This window comes from Tetrao urogallus, assembly GCF_951394365.1.
Source record: "Tetrao urogallus genome assembly, chromosome: 19".
NCBI lineage: Eukaryota > Metazoa > Chordata > Aves > Galliformes > Phasianidae > Tetrao > Tetrao urogallus.
Window position 1 is genome coordinate 3653144 of NC_136832.1, and position 19165 is coordinate 3672308.

Consider the following 19165-nt stretch of genomic DNA (forward strand, 5'->3'; position numbering starts at 1 on the left):
ACGGGGACAGAGGAGCCCATGATCTCATAGAATCATATAAGCATAGAATTATTTGAGTTGGAAGGGACCTTTCAAGGTCTTCTGGTCCAACTCCCTTGCAATGACCAGGGACACCTACAGTTGACCAAGTCCTCAGAGCCCTCTGTCCAGCCTGTCCTTGAATGTCTCCAGAGATGGGGCATCCACCACCTCCCAGGGCAACCTGTGCCAGTGCTTCACTACTCATCATAAAAAACTTTTTCCATCTGATTTAAATATTTTCTCCTTCTAGGAGGCAGGGCTGTGCCTCCCTTCATCCCCCAGCCTGTACTGGTAGTGGGGATCACCACCAGTCAGCATTTGTTGAACCTCATGAGGTTCTCCTGGGCCCTCTGCTGAAGCCTGGCTGCATCTCCCTGGGTGTCCTGCCTAGGTCTCTCCTTCAGCAGACACAGGCTTGGCATTCATGTGTACAGGGAGGTTTTGACTGCTCACAAAAGGATGAGAACATCACTGTGATGGGGCAGTGCAAAGCTTCCATCAGAGCAATGCCCCAGGATTACCCTGGGATATTAATGCTAGACACTGCCCTGCTGCTTTCCATTCCCTACTCCATCCTGATCCCACTTCCCATCTTCACCCCCACTGTCCATCCCCATCTCCATCCCCTCCTCACAATGGCAGCATCAGCCCATTGGGAAGCAGCTTTGCCCACAAGCCGACTGCCCTCTCATTGAGCACAGCCTCCCAGATCGCCTTCCCTCCTGCCTTGGTTTCTAAGGTAAAGGAGATGAATTCATCGGAACCATTGAGCTCACATTTTCATCACCACGTGGGGCGTTTCTGAAGCCAAGCAGAGGTGGTGGTGAGATCCACCCCAGCCTTGGCACGGCACCACCACTACCTCCATCTCACCCCAACCCAAAAATGCCTTGGCAGCACAAAGCCACCCCCCCGCCAAGCTCACAGAGGAAACATGAGGCTCCCAACCTCCTCCAAATCGGCTTCCATCCCCGTCAGTGATTTGAGGACACAGCTGAAGGTCACCGTACCTTTGTAAAGCACATTACACGTTCCCATTGCACACCTCCTTCCCGTCCACCCCCATATGCTATTTTGAAAGCGATTTGCTCTCCTTATGGCTCCCCTATTCGTTTGCACATCTCCCACCAAACAATTCCACTCAATAGCCTTTATTTCTCCCTTTCTTTTTTTTTTTTTTTTTTTTTTTTGCTGGCACAAATTGCAGCAGGAAAATATGTTGTTTGGCTTAAAAATCACCAAGAAAAAAAAGCCATCAGCAGAGCAGTACGAGCGATGTGGGGATAGAAACCCTTTGCTACCAGGATGAGAAGTGGAAGAACTCATTTCAGTGTTTGTGGGCCTTACAGCAAACCAGGAGAGCTGCATCTTCCTCGTCTCATGCTTTGGGGAGACTGCAAGCTGAGAGATTCCTCAGCTCTGTGCAGAGCAGCTCCAGAGCAGCACAGCTGAACGCACCGCGATGCTGCGATCGCAACGTTTCCCAGCAGCACATCAAACTCAATTAGGGATTAAACAGAAACGTCCGGACGCAATTAGAAATTGAGTTTGAGGTCTTTTTTGCATCCTCGCTCATTCTGACTTCTGCATGCATTTCTGCTGCTCCTGTGGCCGCGTGTGCGATGCAGTCTCATCTCAGAGCTAACTCCTCTCCAAGAGCAGCTCCTTCCCTCTCACCAATGCCCCCACTATTTCCAGTATAGCCCCCAATTTTGCTGTGGACAGAGCGGGGTGCTCTCCTGCAGTGCTGACTCTGAAATCCCAATGCACCTTTATGGCCATCATGCACTGTGTAGGTATGTGTCAGACCCCTACAACACTTCAATACTGTCATAATTCCTCTGTGCAAACCAACTCAAGGCTCTGAGCAGCCCAGTATGGTGGTTGGCAACCCTGCCCATAGCAGGGGGGTTGAAACTAGATGATCATCATGGTCCTTTTAAACCCAGGCCATTCTATGATTTTATGAACTCTCTGAGTTTCCACATGCTTACTGTAATGGTTTGGGGTCAACCTTTTGGAGACTTCTATTTCACAAAGCATTTAAAAAATCAACCTTCCTATTCTTTTGGGGATAGGCACAAATTTCACAATGCTGGAAGTTCTTTGCATGGTGGAAACCCTGCTTTCTCACCAGCTCTACATAACAGGTGTTTGTTGTTTTCCGAAGCATGAAATAAGCAGCAGTGTTTGTTCTGAAACTGGGATGTGGACTGATTTTCAACAGTGCCACCCTCAAGGTACTGAGCTCCAGGAAGCAGAGAGTTTTACAAGCATAAAATTGGGTAATTATGCCATAGCCTTTGTGATGAAGGTGGGAGATTTGTACAACTGCTCTACACTGATTGGGAAGAAAACACAGCCAGATAGCACAGAGTTTCATTTCAGGGGACCAAGCAGCTCCTGTGATGCACACATCTCCTTTTCCCTAACATACATTAATAGATCATTATATCCACTAATAAATCTCTTGCTATATAAAAATAGATTTTTTATACGTAAAAAAAGAAACCTAATTGTAATTGCAAATTGGAGGGGGAAGGAGGCAGAAGAAGAGATAAAACTTCCACCGAGATGTCTCCTTTGAAGGAAACTGAACAAATGTACTTTCCTCCTTCATATATTCATGAGCTGATGCTTCCCTACCCCACTCCCTACCACCCTCGGCTCCGGGCTCCGAGCCAGCACTGTCCTTATCTGGTACGAGGCAGGAAGGAGTCCTGATACGATCACAAGTTTTCAGCAGTTCAGCAAACGTGGAGAAAAGTCTCCGCCGGACGTTAAAACAGCCTGGGGAGGGAGGATGTGAGTGGTGATGAGAGCAGTGCTGCCCAGCGTGGTCCCACAGCGGGCACAGGGGAGAACCCGCAGCCCTTTGGGTTTGGATCCAGCAGTTACCTGCTGCAAAGCTGTGACCCCTACACACGTCTGGAGGTTCATCTCAGTGCTCCTTCTCCTTTGGAAAAGCCAGAACTGGAGGAGCTCGTAGGAGCCTGTGATGCACAGGAGAGACAAAAACACCCTGACTGTAAGAAAAAACGCACCCCCTCCCCAGCACCCAGTGCCCCCACCTTCCTCATCCTCTCTCCAGTCACGGCGCTCAATCACTTGCCAGCTAATTGCCTCCACTCATGTGTGCAAACTAACCGTTTACTGGAAAATGCCACGGAATGTTAATTTCATTTGGAATTGGGTAATTGCAAAGAGCTCCCGTTTTTTTTATTTTTATTATACGAAATGAATAAGCGTGGTATTAATAGCACCACTTCCAGCTCCGACCACAGTCGCAGCCCCGTCGACACAGGCTGTGAGTTATTTGTCACCCCTTCCTTTCCCTGCATTTCTTCCTTCTGCCTTTCCCTTCCCTTTGTCACGCTCCTGACTTTCCATTTTGGTAATTAAGATAATGCAGTATAATTATAAACACATTGTGAAAGATCAAAGCTCGTGTGCCACGGTCCAACAGCCCCAGCTCTGCCTGCTATAGAACCACCATCTCAGCCTATCTGACCTCCCCAAGGGCTGCTTCTCCATAGGAAATCCTCAGCTCTTCCTACGGGGCAAAGACTTTTTTCTAGCACAGCCCTCCTCTGCCACTAACAGAGCGTTCATCCCCTTGGCCCATTTCTCCTCCTGATGGAATCACAGCAAAGAAAAGCCCTTGGCAAACAGGATGCTGCCCCGCCAAGCCTGCTCCAGCTCTCTCTGCCCCAGCACTGAAAGATCCAGGCCACCAGGTGCTCTGCTTCCCGCATCTCCAGCCTAATAAAACCCTTCACTTACCTATTTTACGAGACACCATAACTTTTTAGCTTATGCAACGAGCAGAGAGAGGAGCAGGAAGATGGGCAGACCCTCAGCAGCAGCTAATACTCCTCAAGTTATAAAATAATTGAAAAGTTAAATAAAAACACTCTGGAGGAAGCTTCCCCATTTGGTGCTAATGGGCGCACGAAGCAGCCCAGGTTAATGTTGCATAGCAGGAGGGAGAACTGACAGCTCTGAGCACACAGCACTGAACTCCAGCAGCCCTCCTTCCTCCTTCCAGCTCCCTGAATTAATGCAAAACCAAGGGCAAGATGAAGCTCATCCCCAGATGCCCAAGGAAGCCACGAGCTCAGCTCCAGGGCAGGAGGAAGGGGAGTTCTGGGGATCTCAGGTCGTGGGCAGCAGGCATGGGTGGGATATGTGGCATGGCCATGGAAAGCACGGCTGGTAGGAAGGGGACATGGCAACAGAACCAAGGGCTGCCACTGCAGCTCACCTTCCAAGCCCAGAACCATTGCTGGAGTGAGCACCAGCACACCAAGCACCTGAGCCATGATGTCTGCAGTAGCAGCAGGCAATCCTGCCCTCAGCAGCAGCGTTAGAACTACATGACCTCTGAGGTCATTTCCAATCCAAACCATTCTATGAACACCAAGGTAACTAAGTGCCCACGGCCATGCACTCACATCCTGAGGCTGAGAAAACCCACTGCTCCCACTACGGGTGACACAAACCAAGCAAAGCATCCCAGGGGCTGCCTGAAAGCCTCCAGCACCGATTGATTTCCATCAGAAATGGGAACACTGAATGTTTTCCTCCCGCCTTGCAGCCCTCTTTCCCTGTTCACTCCAACCTCAGGAGCTGAGGGCAGGTTCTCCCATGCCAACACCACATTACAGATGGAAGGACAGCACTGGGGACAGATTCCAGCTCCCAGCAATGCAGACACAGCACACCATGGGGCAGACCCAGCCCTAGAAAAAAGCCCTAGACGGGAGGATGTTCAGGTCTCAAGGACAATAAAAAGCCACCACATTACTTTTTATGTTTCGCATCAGGCAAGGAAAAAAACAATCTTCTTGAAACTTATCCTGGTCAACAACTGGTCTACAACCCAGCTATGCCTTTAATAATGCAGCACGTTATCAAACATTCATAGTTATGCATAAAGTGATGAACAACGCGAGCCTGGCATTTATAGAAATATAGTTCCTGATGGCTTGTTTTCCTTGGACAGCCAGAACTTCACAGCTCATCTCCTGCACGCTGGTGATTTTGCCTGGACGAAAAGCACTTTGGACACCTGGGGAATTCAGGGCTCCTGCACACAAAGCTGTCACGGCATCTCCAGCAGCACTGAGGGGCTGAGACAGCCCCATAAAACCAACATAACCCCAAGCTGAAGAGCTGGGGGACCAAAAGTCACCCAAATTTGGCCCCCAAAGGGCCCTTCCCTTTGCACTTGGTAGCCGTGGGTTTGGGGTGTCACAACGCTGTGATACAGACATCACGAAGCCACCATCCCTCTGGGATGTTCAGCAAAGTGTTGGAATATTAAAACACCCCTTTTCCTCTTCCATTCCCCACAGCACCATCAAGAAGCTGATTTTCCATCTGCTTCTCCCCTCCCCTGTCTCATAAAATCAGTCAGTGGGATAGAGCAACAGCAAAGGCAGGGGTGGAAAAACAACACCGTGTCAGGAATCCCACCCTGGGAGCCTGCTGTCATTGGGCTGTCCCATCCCTGAGCACACAGGCACACTGTGGGCATGGAACCATCCAGCTCTCCTTGGGGTGAGCCCTGGTGGGAAGAACCCATCTTTGAGGCTGATCCAATCCTAGTGAAGGAGTGATCAGAACAACCTGGAACTCCAGCCTGGCAGCCATCCTTAGGGTTCAAAAGGTAATTAATACATTAATTACGACTATGTTTATCTCTCTGGAAAGCAAAGCTTTTCCCTGTCAGCTATATGCATTTTTGAATTAGCATTAAGATACAGCTGGCATCACTAATAAGCCAAAAGATCCAGTGGCACACCCCTTGCCACCTCTGCAACTGGGTCACCCATTCTCTCCATTTCTCTTCAGCAATCCACTCAAATCAAGCAGAATTAAGCACGCTGCACTTAAAGACATGCTTAATTGCTCTGATAACAGGAGATGCTGGCTAAGCACATGACAAAATGCTCTCCTGAATTGGTACCCATTTCCTACCCTGTTGGGTCCCATATATGTTGAGTTTTTCTGAACTGGAATTTGCAGTGGGTTTTTGTTTTTTGGGGTTGTTTTTTTTTTTGCAGCCAGGAATGAGCAGAGTGCAGAAAACCTTCTGCACCGTGGCCACACAGCCTGCGTGAATATACATTTGTCAAAGGTCTCTGTAAATTACGCAAGGAGCTGGCGGGGATGAGATCTGGGAAAAGCTGATCAAATACAGAGAGGGTCACGATCCCATTAGGTCACTGAAAAGAAGACTGGATGCATCAGATACCAGTCTGATGTACCATTCCTTTTTGTTCCCAGCTCCAGCTAATGGTAAGCCATCATTTTACTCATTGAAGGCTCAGGAAGCCTCTGGTAGAGCCATGACTCGCAGAGCTTTACAGCTGCCAGCAGGAGCAAACCTCCAGCCCTCAGCCCTATGGTGGTGGGGTGAGCACCACGGGGCAATCCACACCATGGAGAGCAATGTCCTGGTCCTGGTCCCATCACAGGGCATCACCTCCAGTTCAGTCCCTGTCTTTAAACTCAACTCCAAGACCCCACAGCACTCACCCTGGATTGGGTCTCCATGGATTAAGGAAGGGAAATGTCGGAGATCTATCACGTTACTGCAGCAGGTTAAAAGAAAGGCCTCGAGCTGTAGGTTCAGGATGGTGTCATGACCACACCTCTGATCCATCACGGCACTGAGCACCAGCACTGCTGGCAGCCAGCACTGCCCAGATTTCACCAGGCAGGATCTTGGGCTCTCACTGCCCCTGATCCAGGTTGGGCAAAGTCTCCTCCCCATGGCCCATCACTGGCATCCCTCCCCACAGAGGGCCCAGGGAATCCAGGACAACCCCACAGCCACACTTGCTGGGCTCTATCCACGTTCATTCACTGCTGTCCACTGCAGAGTACTTCATCCACATGGGGCTGGTTTGGACACAGGGGTTTGGACACATGCTATCTAGGAGGTACAAACCCCAAGGAGATTTTCTAATTCACAGAATCACAGAATGCCTTGGATTGGAAAAGACCTCGAAGATCACCTGGTTCCAACCAGGTGCCATAGACAACCCCAAAACTGCAGGGAGATCACACAGCTCCCTTTCCATGCCAGCACACAGGCTTCCTTTCAGCTAATTAGAGCTGCCTATTGCCCTCTCTCTCCCTCATATTAATATGTTAATAAAAAAAACTACTTTCCCTCTTCCTAAACTGCCTTAGATTTTTCTTCTGTCTAAATTCATCAGGGCTCTGTGCAATGTCACGAGGTCACTTTGTGCTCCTACTGCAATTCTAATTCTGTCAGTTTTCCATTTTCCAGGCAGTTGGGGGAATTTTTCTTTCTACCTTTTTTTTTTTTTTCCCCCCCCAAATCAAAAATGATTTTGCATAACAGCAATAATGTTAATGTCCCCGCTCAGTGCATCCAGATTACAGGCTGCAGCTGGGGAGAAATAAACATCTCATCTTTGCCCTGCTGTTTATCAACCCGCTGCAGAGCCTGGTATCAGGTCAGAACCTGTAATTTCATTAACTTTATCACTGCTACACGCTTGTTGCTAGATGTCATTATTCAGCACACTGCTCCCGTGTTTGTTTGCACTGTGCCAGCTGCAGCGCATCGCCTGAGCAGGCAGGGGGACATTTGGTGCTGCGTGTTTGCACCGGCTGCACCCACACTCGGCACAGCAGATATCTGTGCTGCGGATCCACCGGCTGCTCCGCACCCATTCCTCAGGGCTGTAACATCACTGAGTTGCCCATCCAGCAGGGAGCACAGCACTCCTCTGCGTGGCAAGGGCAACTGAGCGTGCAGGAATCCCAAGGGATGGAAAGCACCAGCACCTGCAAATCAATCACTGCCCGGCACGTGGGAGAAGCGAGTGGCGCAGGCAGGTGAGGGCGAGGCGAGGCACTCCATCTTCATTGCATTTGCCATCCCTGGTAATTAACGTCGGGAACTGACACTTGAAAGAGTCTTTGGTGACAGCCCCAGCAATGATAGCATTTGGAGCCTGCTGACAAGTCCCAGCTGATGTCTTATCACCACGTTAGGCACCACACGCAGCTTCTCCCTTGGGCGCTGCCAGGCTCACAGGCACAGCTCCGCAGCCAAACCTGCTGCACCCATACAAATGCAGCCCCGGGCCAGGCCCCAGCTGGGACTCCGTTGCCACATCCATCTCAAAGCCACCTGTGAAACTGTGCCTCAACAGCCCTGATTTCCCCCTGGGGATCGGTGGCCACATGTTATCTGCAACATCCCACCTGCACATCCCCAGGGAAGCCCAACTGCACCCACTGCCTGCTGGCAGGCAGCACATCCATGGTACATCTGACACATCCTGAATTTGTGCAGCTCCCAGGCACGTGCAAAGCAGCTGGAGGGCTGAGTACAAAGCACATGAATAGCACCACAGAGAGGATGGGTTGGAAGAGAACTTAAATATAAGACAACTTAAATATCACCCAGTCCCAAACCCTGCCATGGGCTCACTGCCCCCCAGCTCAGGCTGCCTAGGGCCCATCCACAGCCTTGGGTACCTCCAGGGATGCCACCCACAGTTCTGGGCAGCAGTGCCAGGGCCTCACTGCCCTCTGAGTAGAACATTTCCTCCCAGTATCTCACTAAAATCTCTCCTCAAGTCCAGGTGTAACGCATGATGGTGTCCTGATGGGAGAACTCAGCACTGCATGGATAGCAGCAGGCCTAGGGCAGCCTGTCCCAGCCCACAGCCCTGGTTTGGGTCTTCTGCATACAGCACAAGAATTACTTTATTGCCAATTTCTGAAGCCCTGAGATAGTTTAATATTCTGCCCTAGATCTTGTTTACTATTATGTTTTGAAGAGCACTGAAATGCAGTTACTGCTGTCTCCCCCTCTCACACAACTCTAAATAATTTATAGAAAAGCAAAACAAAGAAGAGAATATGAAAGAATAAAAGAGGCAGCTCAGTTACAGTACATGAAGGCCTTCATTTGTTCGCTCTCACCGTGCAGAGGGTTGGGGGAGCACCTCTTAACCCCACGAGCCGATGAGAGCCACAAAGGAGGACGCCAACAGGGATGCTCCGAGCAGTGCGTGAGGACAGCAGGAGGATCCCTGGGTTGTTGGAGCTATAACCATCACTGCTGTAACAGCTCTGCCTGGAAGAGGAAGGGGGAAAGAGCTGTAAGGAGCAGCCTCCAATGCCATGTGTGTGGGGCTGCTTTCCAGGAGCCAAGCTCTGGGGTCCCTGTCCCCATCTCTGCTACCCAATGGGGACAGCACAGGAGCAGGACACGCTCCCAAGGATGGATGCACACTGTGAGCAGAAAGCAGAACCACTTCCCTGCGCCCATCCCCACTCCTGCTGCAGTCGCTCAGCAATTAGCACCAACGCGCTCCGCTTTTGTTTATTCCAAAGCATTTCACCACGTTGCAGGTTAACTACATCAAACTGCTTCTAATGATATTTCAATAAGCAGAGGTGGGCGATACACTTTCCCAGAGACAGACTTTAAAAAAGCAAGCAATCAAATCTGCATTAGCCCAGACACGCTGGGGAAAGCGCTGCTCTTCTCCAGGCAGGAGCCCGTGGCACACAGCTCCCTGTCTGTCTGTCCTGCTGCACCCAACCCCAGCACCACACTGCCTTACCTGGAGGGGAAGCCCAAAGGGACCTGAGCTCCAACCCATTCCGGCACCCTAAGAACTCCAGGATCATTGCCTGATGGCTCATAGAATAAAACACAGGGAATGTTTTGGTGCCCCTGGAAAACGCAGCGTTGTGGAGCAGCTCTCTGAGGTGCAGCATTGCTCAGCAGGGCCCCACTGACACGTTCTATGCTGGAATTGATGCACTACCTGACAGCAACGAAATGAGCATTTCTGCCACCTAGAGAATAAAGCCAGGCTGATTGATGCCCATGTGCCAGTGCTCACCTACAGCAAGAAGTCAGCAGGGATCCCAGCATCCCCAAGCTGCTTGGAAGCCTGGAGCACAGACTGAATGGGAACAAATGCTCATCAGCACTGACGGAGTAGTGGGACTGACAGTGCTGCTCCGTGCAACACTGCACAAACCCATGGCAAAAGAGCAACTCTCCTTGGTGGGGAAATGCTCCTCCTGCTCCCTAGCCAACTCCTCATTTCTGGGTGCTTCCAGAAGTCACAGTGTCAATGAGACAGACAGTGGGATTGAGGGCACCCTCAGCAAGTTTGCTGATGTCACTAAGCGGAGTGGTGTGTAATAGCTGATATAATGGAAGGGATGCCATCCACAGGGACACGGACAGCCTGAAAAGTGAGCCCACAGGAACCTAATGAGGCACAACAAGGCTGAGTGTGAGGTGCTGCATGTGGGCTGGGGCAACCCCAGATATGGGAACTGTTCAATCTGGAGAAGAGAAGGCTTTGGGGAGACCTCACTGCAGCCTTCAAGCACTTGAAGGGAGCTTATAAACAGGAGGGGGAACGGCTGTTTATGAGAGTGGACAGTGACAGGACAAGGAGGAAGGGCTTTAAACTAAAAGAGGGGAGATTTAAGTGAGATGTCAGGAGGAAATGTTCTACTCAGAGGGCGGTGAGGCCCCGGCACTGCTGCTCAGAGTGGGCTCCCTGCAGGGGCCCAAAGCTGTGGATGGGGCCCTGGGCAGCCAGAGCTGGGGAGGTAGCCTGAGCTGAGGGGCAGGGATGGGGTTTGGGGGGTTGTATGGTCCCTTCCAACCCAACCATTCAATGGTTTTATGGAATCAGCTGGAAGATGAACGCTCAGGACAAACCAGCAGATCCAGGACTTCCTCATCAGGAAGCCCCATGCAGCTCAGACGCTCTGAGGGCACAGGGTGAGGGGAAGACCAGGCAGAACAGCCACCAACCTTTCTTCTCGTAGTCAGGCTTCTCCTCCCCACCCCGGCCCAGGCTCTCCAGCGTCCGCGTCACCTGGCTGCCAAACTCATCCTCCCTGGTGCTGGGTTCTGCCCGCTGCGGCGTCTCCTCCTCCTCCTCGTCCTCGTAGTCATCCAGGATGGGGGTCTCGCGGATGGGCACGCCGATGACCGAGTTGTGGGCCTGCAGGCGAGAGTTGCGGAAGCTCTCTCGGGCCTGGGGGCCCAGCAGCACCGAGGGGATGTAGTGGATCTCGTGGGTGGCCTCGGTGCTGGCACTCTTCTGCGGGATGCGGCGGCGCTTGTGCCAGCGCCGCTGGGCGTACAGAGCCACTGTGAAGACCAAGAGGAGCAGGAGCAGAGCGATCAGCCCACCCTGTGGGACAGCAAAGAGACACGTCAGCAGACACAGGGATGGCTGAGGAGCAGCATCCACCAGCGCTCGCTCTCCTCTTACACAAAATCCTTTAATCAACTCCAGGCAGGGTCCTGGAGGAGATCCTTAACACCCCAATGACATCCCCAGCTCAGCTCTGCCCACCCCAGGAACTCTTTCCTCATCCCCTTGGTCCTGTCAGGCAACGTACGTGGATACCAAGCCAGCCTGCCCTGCACAAGGAGATGGGAAAGGATCTCCCATCCGCATCTCACTGCTTAGGAGACAAAAAACTCATTAAAACAACCCAGCAACCAACAAGGGAGCCATAAAGTCTCCGCAGAGACACAGCATTTTGTGCAAAAGACCATGTACCAAATGGCATCACCCAACTGCCACCCTCCAGGGCACAGAGAACCAAGCCACTCATCGTTCCCAGAGCCAGCCCTCCTCCTCTCCTGAGAACCAGAGGATGAGGCCACCCAGCAGCATTGGCAGGCCATGGAGCAGGGCCCCTGCATGGCTCCTCTGGATGCTGCTGCTCTGAGGAGCATCACAGCTGCATCCTGCACCCAAATCCTCAGCTCTCCAAAACAACTGTGATCCCATCAATCGTGTTAGAATAATTTAAAGACTTCCCTCTTGCTCACATGCTTAGGGATCTTTGCCAGAGTCACCCTCGCAGCAGAGTGCAGCCCCCCATGCCAACCCTTTGGGTGAACTGTTGTGGCTACATGCAGGGGCACAACACACCCTATCCCAGACCACAACCTTCAATGCCAAGCTCTCTCTTCCCACACCTCCTAATTAAATGAGCCAGCAGCATGCCCAGGTGGCCAAAAAAGCCAATGGCATCCTGTCAGCAATAGTGCAGCCAGCAGAACAGGGAGGTGATTGTCCTGTGACTGGCACTGGTGGGACTGAATCTCAAATGCTGTGTTCGGTTTTGGGCCTTTTACTACAAGAACACTGAGGCCCTGGAGTGCGTCCAGAGAAAGGCAAGAAAGCTGGGGAGGTTCGGCCTGGATATTAGGAAAACATTTTATCTCAGAAAGAGTGGTCAGGTATTGGAACAAGCTCTGCAGGGAGGCAGTAGGCTCACCATCCCTAGAAGTGTTCAACACACTTGGAGATGTGACACTGAGGGACGTGGTCAGAGGGCATGGTGGGGGTGGGTTGGGGTTGGATATGGTGATCTTACATGATTCTATGATTCTATGATCAAAATCATAGATCATTACCTAAAAGCACAAACTTCCTTCATACCAACGTCTCCATGGAAGTGGCCTCCTCTATGGGGCAGCCCTGCCTGCTCTGGAGACCGACACAAACACAGCAGGAGCTGTGCATTCCCCCACCTTGGGGAAATCCATCTCTCTGCAGCACCAAAGCAATGTTACCCCACGGCAGATGAGCAAAGCACGTAAATCAGGAGCAGTGTGAGCAACTGATGCTTTGCAGCGTGACATGCAGCAGCTGGGGCAGGGCAGGCATCTGTTTGGCACAAAGATTGCCATAGCTGGGAACCTTACAGAGCATGCAAGAGCAGCGTGAAGACATGCAAATATGTCTTCTGCACACAATACAAAGCACTGCGCCGTGCAGAGGGAGGATCATCTGTAAAGAGGCGGCGTGGGAAGTGAGTGTGCTGGGGATGGAGCTCAGGGGATGCAGGGGGATGGTGTTGGTGGTGGCAGTGGACAGTACTGCAGGAGGATCCTGCTGCTCTGCCCTCTGCCTCCACTAACTGACACTAATGGGAGCCTGGCTGGAGGGTTTGGGATGACATTGCTTAGTTTGACTTTCCCAATTCAGCTTGCACATGGAACGCAGCGGGGCTCTACCACACTACTTGCTGCCCCGTGCTCAGCCTCACGGCCCTGCTGTACGCTGGGTGGCTCTGGGTCAGGTCCACGTGCCCAGGAACTGTGCCAATCCCTGGCGTTCATGAGCAGCTCAGTTTCATGCTCTGCCCACATCCCTGACCCCGCATCACAGCCGCTTGTCAGAGCGCCGTGCACACGCAGGGAGAGCTTCCCGGGGAAAGAAAAGTCAAACTTAGGAGGCATTCAAACCAGCCTCATTTTAATCTATTTTTCATGTTAAATTATCCAACTGAGGGAGCGGGAGAGAGAAAGGGGAAGGAAGGGATAATATGAGAAATGTTTTATTTGACAATGTGTCATTCGAAAACTGATTATTTCTGTCTCAGAGCTTTTTAATATTCCCAAACAATGGCCGAGCCGCGAGGGGATTTGGTATGCTAAGGCTGGATTTATAATACTCTGTTCTGCAGTGATAAGAACATGGGCCTTTAATCCTGTGAGCTGTGAACATGCATATTCTCCTGCGTAATGTCCTTCCCCCCCACTGCTCTCCCGTGAGCCCCGGGTTGCATGCAGCTGTGACACCCCGGACACTGTGGGGATGTGGACACATCCCAGGTATACAGCCATGGTGGTGGGAGCACAGCAAAGAGGGGAATGGGGTTGGTCCTGCTAAGGATGTGGCACGAGGGAGGAGAGGGCATGGGCAGCACTGCAAAACTTTGCGGTCAAACACAGGAATACGGCTCAGGTGAAGGTGGAAAGCAGCAAGGGTGTGATTTATATGGTAAGCACCAAAGGAAAACTGCTGGGGGAAGCTACCTGCAGACCCTGCCAAGTCACAGAGTCATTAAGGTTGGAACTGATCTGTAAAATCATCCAGCCCAGCCACCAACCCACCCCACCATGCCCACCGACCGCATCCCTCAGTGCCACATCTCCACGTGTGCTCAACACCTACAGGGATGGTTGACTCCACCACTCTCTGGTTCTGCTTTTATAAATGATGTGGGCTGCAGAACTGCTGACTGCAGGGCAATGAGCTCCCATGGACCTTCCCACAGTGCTGAGCACCCCTTCAACAGTGAGAGCCCCTCCAAGCACCTCCCCAAACCAACTCTTGACCTCATACAGGGGCTGTGCTGTGAGCCAAGTGATGGCCATGCAGTCCTTCCAAGCTCTCCACACTGTAGTTTTTCCTTTCTTCCCTTCCTGACAGTACAGGTAATTAAACACCAGAACTATTTACCACGGGTTGTAGTGGATTATCCATCACTGTCAAGTTTTATTTTTTATTTTTTTTTAATACCAATGCTAGATGCTTTCAGAAAAGTTATGCTTTACTCCAGTGAGAAATAAAAGGCTCCAGGGAAGCCCTGAGGTCCAACAAGACCCCACAGCCCCTTCTGGTCCTTCAATCTGTCCCTGAAGGTATTCAAGACCAGGTTGGATGGAGCCCTGGGCAGTCTGCTCTAGTGCCAGATCTGGAAGTTGATGGCCCTGCCTCTGCCAGGGGGGTTGGAATTTGATGATCCTTGGGGTCCCTTCCAACCCAAGCCATTCTATGATTCTATGATCTCCTCACTTTGTCCTTCCTATGTTTCATCACGAGTTATGCAGCCCTCCAGCACCTCTTCCACCCCAGTCTCTTCCAGCCTTTTCACCCCATTCCAGCTCAATGCAGATGCACCAAAGCAGGGAGGATGCTGCAGCACAGACCAACTTCACACCTGGATGCCCAAACCTCTCCAGGCCCAAAGCTGTAATAAAGCAACTTCAAGGATCAGATGCAGCAAACACTTGCACCAGGTTTTTGCTGAGCTGTAGTTCCAACTAACAGATTTCTAATTAATTTAACTCAAAGTGATGGCGAACTGCAGGATGGAGATCCTGTGAACATCATTCCACCAGGCAGAGGCTTGTGCTCCATCAGGACCCCCATTCCCTCCAAACTCAGTGCAAGCAGCACAGCCTGGGATCAGAAACCCCCTGTCCCACTGGTGCCAGGGGAGGCTCACGTTGTTTATTAGGAAACATTTCTGCTCAGAAAAAGTGGTGATGCGCTGGTACTGCCCGGGGAGGGGTGGGATCACCACACCAGAGGTGTGATCAGTGGGCATGGGGAATGGTGGGGGTAGATGGACAGCTGGACTGGATGATCTCAGAGTGATCTCACCCCCAGTGACTCCATGCTTCCATGGCACAGGTCAGTGCAGGATCTGGCCCTGCTGTTCCCGCAGCATCGCTCTGCCAGCCCATGCGTCTTTGCATGCTGCTTGCTATGCTGTACATAAACACATTGGGCATAAATCTAATAGCACACACAGTCCTGCAAAGCATCGCAGAGGTACAAGAGATGAGAGTTACAGTTGCTGTGGGAACCATAACTTTAAAATCTCTGACTCTTCCACATTAAAAAAAAAAAAAGAGTCAGAAAAAAGTCACATTTCCATATAATTTTACTTTTTTTTTTCTCCAAGCCACACTGAATTTTGTTTTGCAGTTCCATTCGGGAACAGAAACAAAAAGAAGGAGTGGAGCTGCCAATCAGCTCAGGCACGCGGGAGATGCTCCAGTGCTGGCAGATGGAACGCTCCCCCAGCACTGCCCCAATGGCACCGCATGCCCGCGTGCCCCACGCCCGGATAACAACTCCAAATGACTCCTAATCCATTTTTATCATGTACAAAAGGCATTTATTTCCAGCGAGCCAAAAGAGGAGGGCTGTAGGTGATTTTATTAAGCACCTGATTGCCAGCTCTTCCTAACACTTGAGCGCAGATTGCATAAATTGTGGTTTTAATGCGCTCTAAACGGCTCACCTAGCTGGGCTGACCTGCTAACCCAGGGCCTGCCCTCGGAGAGGGAAGATTTTAAAATGCATGAGATCTGGCGTTTCCCTAATGCAGGCAGACTGAGCAAATCGCTGAGAAACACAAAGGCTCGGAGCTCCCCAGCCCTTTCCCTGCTGAGTGATGCTCACGTGCTCCTCCTGCTCGGCTCACCGAGACCTGCTCAGCGAGTTGTGTTTTAGTCAGATTATAAAGCGGAGGGGAAAAAAAAGCCACTTGAGCTAAGGATCAACGGGAAAGCTTTCAAAGGAAGGGCCACCACATCCCCTGCGCTAAGGGGACGTCCGGTGGGCTTCTTCCAGCATTCTGTGTCCTGGGCTGCTGGGTGACCACACGGCACATCCCAAGGCCTGGCAGAGAACCTGGATAATGGGCCAGTCAGGGTGTGCTGCTTCCTGCTCTTCAGCTGGCCTGTTCTGGCACCCAGCACACGGCAGGGATATGGACTGGATGGGCTTTAAGGTTCAGGTTGGATATTAGGAAACATTTCTTCTCTTACAGAGCGATAATGCAGTGGCACAGCTGCCCAGGGAGTGATGGGGTCCCTGGAGGTGTTCCAGAACCATGGGGATGTGGTCAGTAGGCATGGTGGGGTGGCTTGGGGTTGGACTTGGTGATCTTAGAGGTCATTTCCAACCTTAACGGCTCGGTGATCCCATGATTCTATGATTCCAACACAAGCCATTCTGCGATCCTACGATTTTACTGCACCCAAGCTTCAACTGCTGCTCCCACAGCTTCTGCCCAAGCATGCGCCTTCTCCCCCCGAAAAACCACACAGCATTGAGGCACCTGATGGAGAATCATAGAATGGCTTGAGTTGGAAGAGACCCCAAGGATCATCGAGTCCCAACTCCCCTGGCACAGGCAGGGCCAAGCAACCTCCAGATCTGACACTAGACCAGGCTGCCCAGGGCCCCGTTCAACTCAGTCTTGAACACCTCCAGGGACACCCACAGCCTCTCTGTGCAGCCTGTTCCAGCAACTCACCACTCTGTCTGTGAAGAACTTCCCCCAGACATCCAATCTAAACCTTCCCTCCTTGAGCTTCAGAAAAGAGAAACCAGCCCTCACCCCAGTGCATCAAGCAGCGCTGGTGTCAGGCACAGCAAACAGCCCGGAGTGGTGCAACAGAGAAGGAGAGATGTGGGCAAGCTCACCCATCCTTCAGGAGCCATGCAGCAAACCATGGCTGCTTCCAGCCCCTCTGCAAGGCCAACCAAACCTCAGCATCCCCACTGCTTGCAGCTCCTACCATCCACACTGCCACCCCTCCAACCAAACCCCCCGCACCACAGTGAGCCCTCGCACGACTCGGATTATTACAGCATCTACCAGCAGAGCATTTGCTAGCAAGTGATGGAATATAATTAAAAGTAAAGAACACTTGTCAGATAAATGAGTACCATGTACCATTGCAGCAAACAGCGCCTTTTTTGTTTTTGTAATAATTGTGTTTATCCACTTCCCACTCATTTACAAAAAAAAACGCGGTTAATTCTCGCTGGATCTCACAACCATTAGTGCAAATTAATACCGCTCCCACTGTATATTCTGCATATATTAAAAAAAATTAATCTAATAAGAGATGCACATCTCCGGATGAGGGAACATTAACACAACTCACATTGTGCCTCCAGCTTCCAAGTGCCTGTGAGTGGCACGTTACAACAGCGCTTCTGCTCAATTAGCCAGCCAGCTCCATGGGGCTGCCAGCTCCTGCACACTCGTCCAGAGAAGGTAGCAAAGAAGGGGGAAAAATTCAGCATCACAGAGCAGGGTTACAGTGGAGGACGTCTTAGGATCACTGCTGTTTGTATCCTGAGAAATCCATCAGCAATGGGGAAGGAGAGCTGGGATGCGCCCTGCACTTGGCCCAGCGCTGTGCCTTGGGTCCCCACTGCCTCCAGGTGCACTGCATTGGGGCACGCTGTCACTTCTCCCCACACATGGGACAAAGCAATGAGACATGGGAGGATTGTGAAAGATTCTGCGGTTTATTTACGGACACTTGAAAACTTACAGAGCTGAGAGCTGATGGGAAGATGCTTTTTTGCGCGTAGGGAAGGAAAGAACGAGCTCCCTTCGCTGCCCGTGGGGTTTGTTAAAGGTTTATGACTGAGCCAACAGCTGGCAGCTGCTTTGGGAACGATCCAGCCTATTGTGTAAATATGGTCAGGCAGTTTTCTTTAAGTGCAAATATTTCAGCATAACGAGCATCTTTCTGAACAGAGGCAGCACAAAGCACTGCTCTGCTCCAAGCGCCACCGCTGCTTTGTTGGGAGCTCAGGCACTGCAGCAGGGACACAAACCCCACACACAGCAACCACAGCATCCGACTGTGCTCTGCAACCCAGCAAAGGACAAGGCAGAAATCACAGCTTCTGCCCACACCTTTCCCCTGTTCCGACATGCCTCTTCCCCCTATGGGATGCTACAGGAGCTGGGCAGGCATCGAGATGCTTGCATCTGCAGACGGGCTGAGTGCTGAGCAGTGATCTGCTCAACAGGTCTGGATTTAGAGCACCCCATCTGCAAACCTGTTACTGTTTCTGAGCCCACAGCAAGCAAACTTGTTCTGCAGCATGGCTTGGAGGAAGGGACCTGGAGGGGCAGCTCAGAGACACCCTGTAGCTGGTGCCACCTGAGGGGGATGCTCACCAGGGCGAGCTGTCACTTGTGCTCCCATGCAGTGCAGAGCAGTCTTTGCATCCAGCTCTAATTACAGCCACGTCCTTGTGATGAGGAGACAGACCTTTAATTAAGGGAAGCTGAGTTTCAGCCTGCCCAGCGCTGCCTGGGCAGAGACAGCAGCAGAGTGGGGAGGAGGAGAGGTAGCAGCGTGGCTTGAGGACACAGTGACAGCTCTGTCCCTGCCTGCCTTGTGCTGCCAGCACAGTAATGTGCTGCTGCAGCTTTGTCCCCACTGTGCCCCGAATTTGGGGACAGCAGAGCAAAGCCACCTCATATCCATCCATCACCTCCCCTTGAGCAGCAGGCACACTGAGCTCCATGTCAAACTCTGTGGCCCACATTGCCCTGCACTCCTGGGGACAATTTGAGGGCTGTGTTGCCCAGCCTTGCTGCAAGCAGGCAGCCAGGCAGAGCTCCACGCTGCAGCCTCTGAGGAAGTGGCCATGTGAAAAGAGGAAAGGATTCATTTCAATTAAACCTGCTCGGCACTATGAATGAAAGCAATTAATTCTCCCCATCTGAAAGCTGATTAGCTGGGATATCT

The 19165-nt window shown here is 51.6% G+C and overlaps 1 protein-coding gene across 1 annotated transcript in view; it reads right to left on the bottom strand.

Moving 5' to 3' along the window:
- The window catches only part of ASTN2 (astrotactin 2), a gene marked incomplete at both ends in the record, with an annotated part of 256968 nt that overhangs the window by 189718 nt on the left and 48085 nt on the right, over positions 1-19165 (bottom strand). The window contains one exon of the mRNA XM_079544565.1: positions 10865-11249. Coding sequence (XP_079400691.1) covers positions 10865-11249 — 385 coding nt within the window. The remainder of the gene's footprint in view (positions 1-10864; positions 11250-19165) is intronic.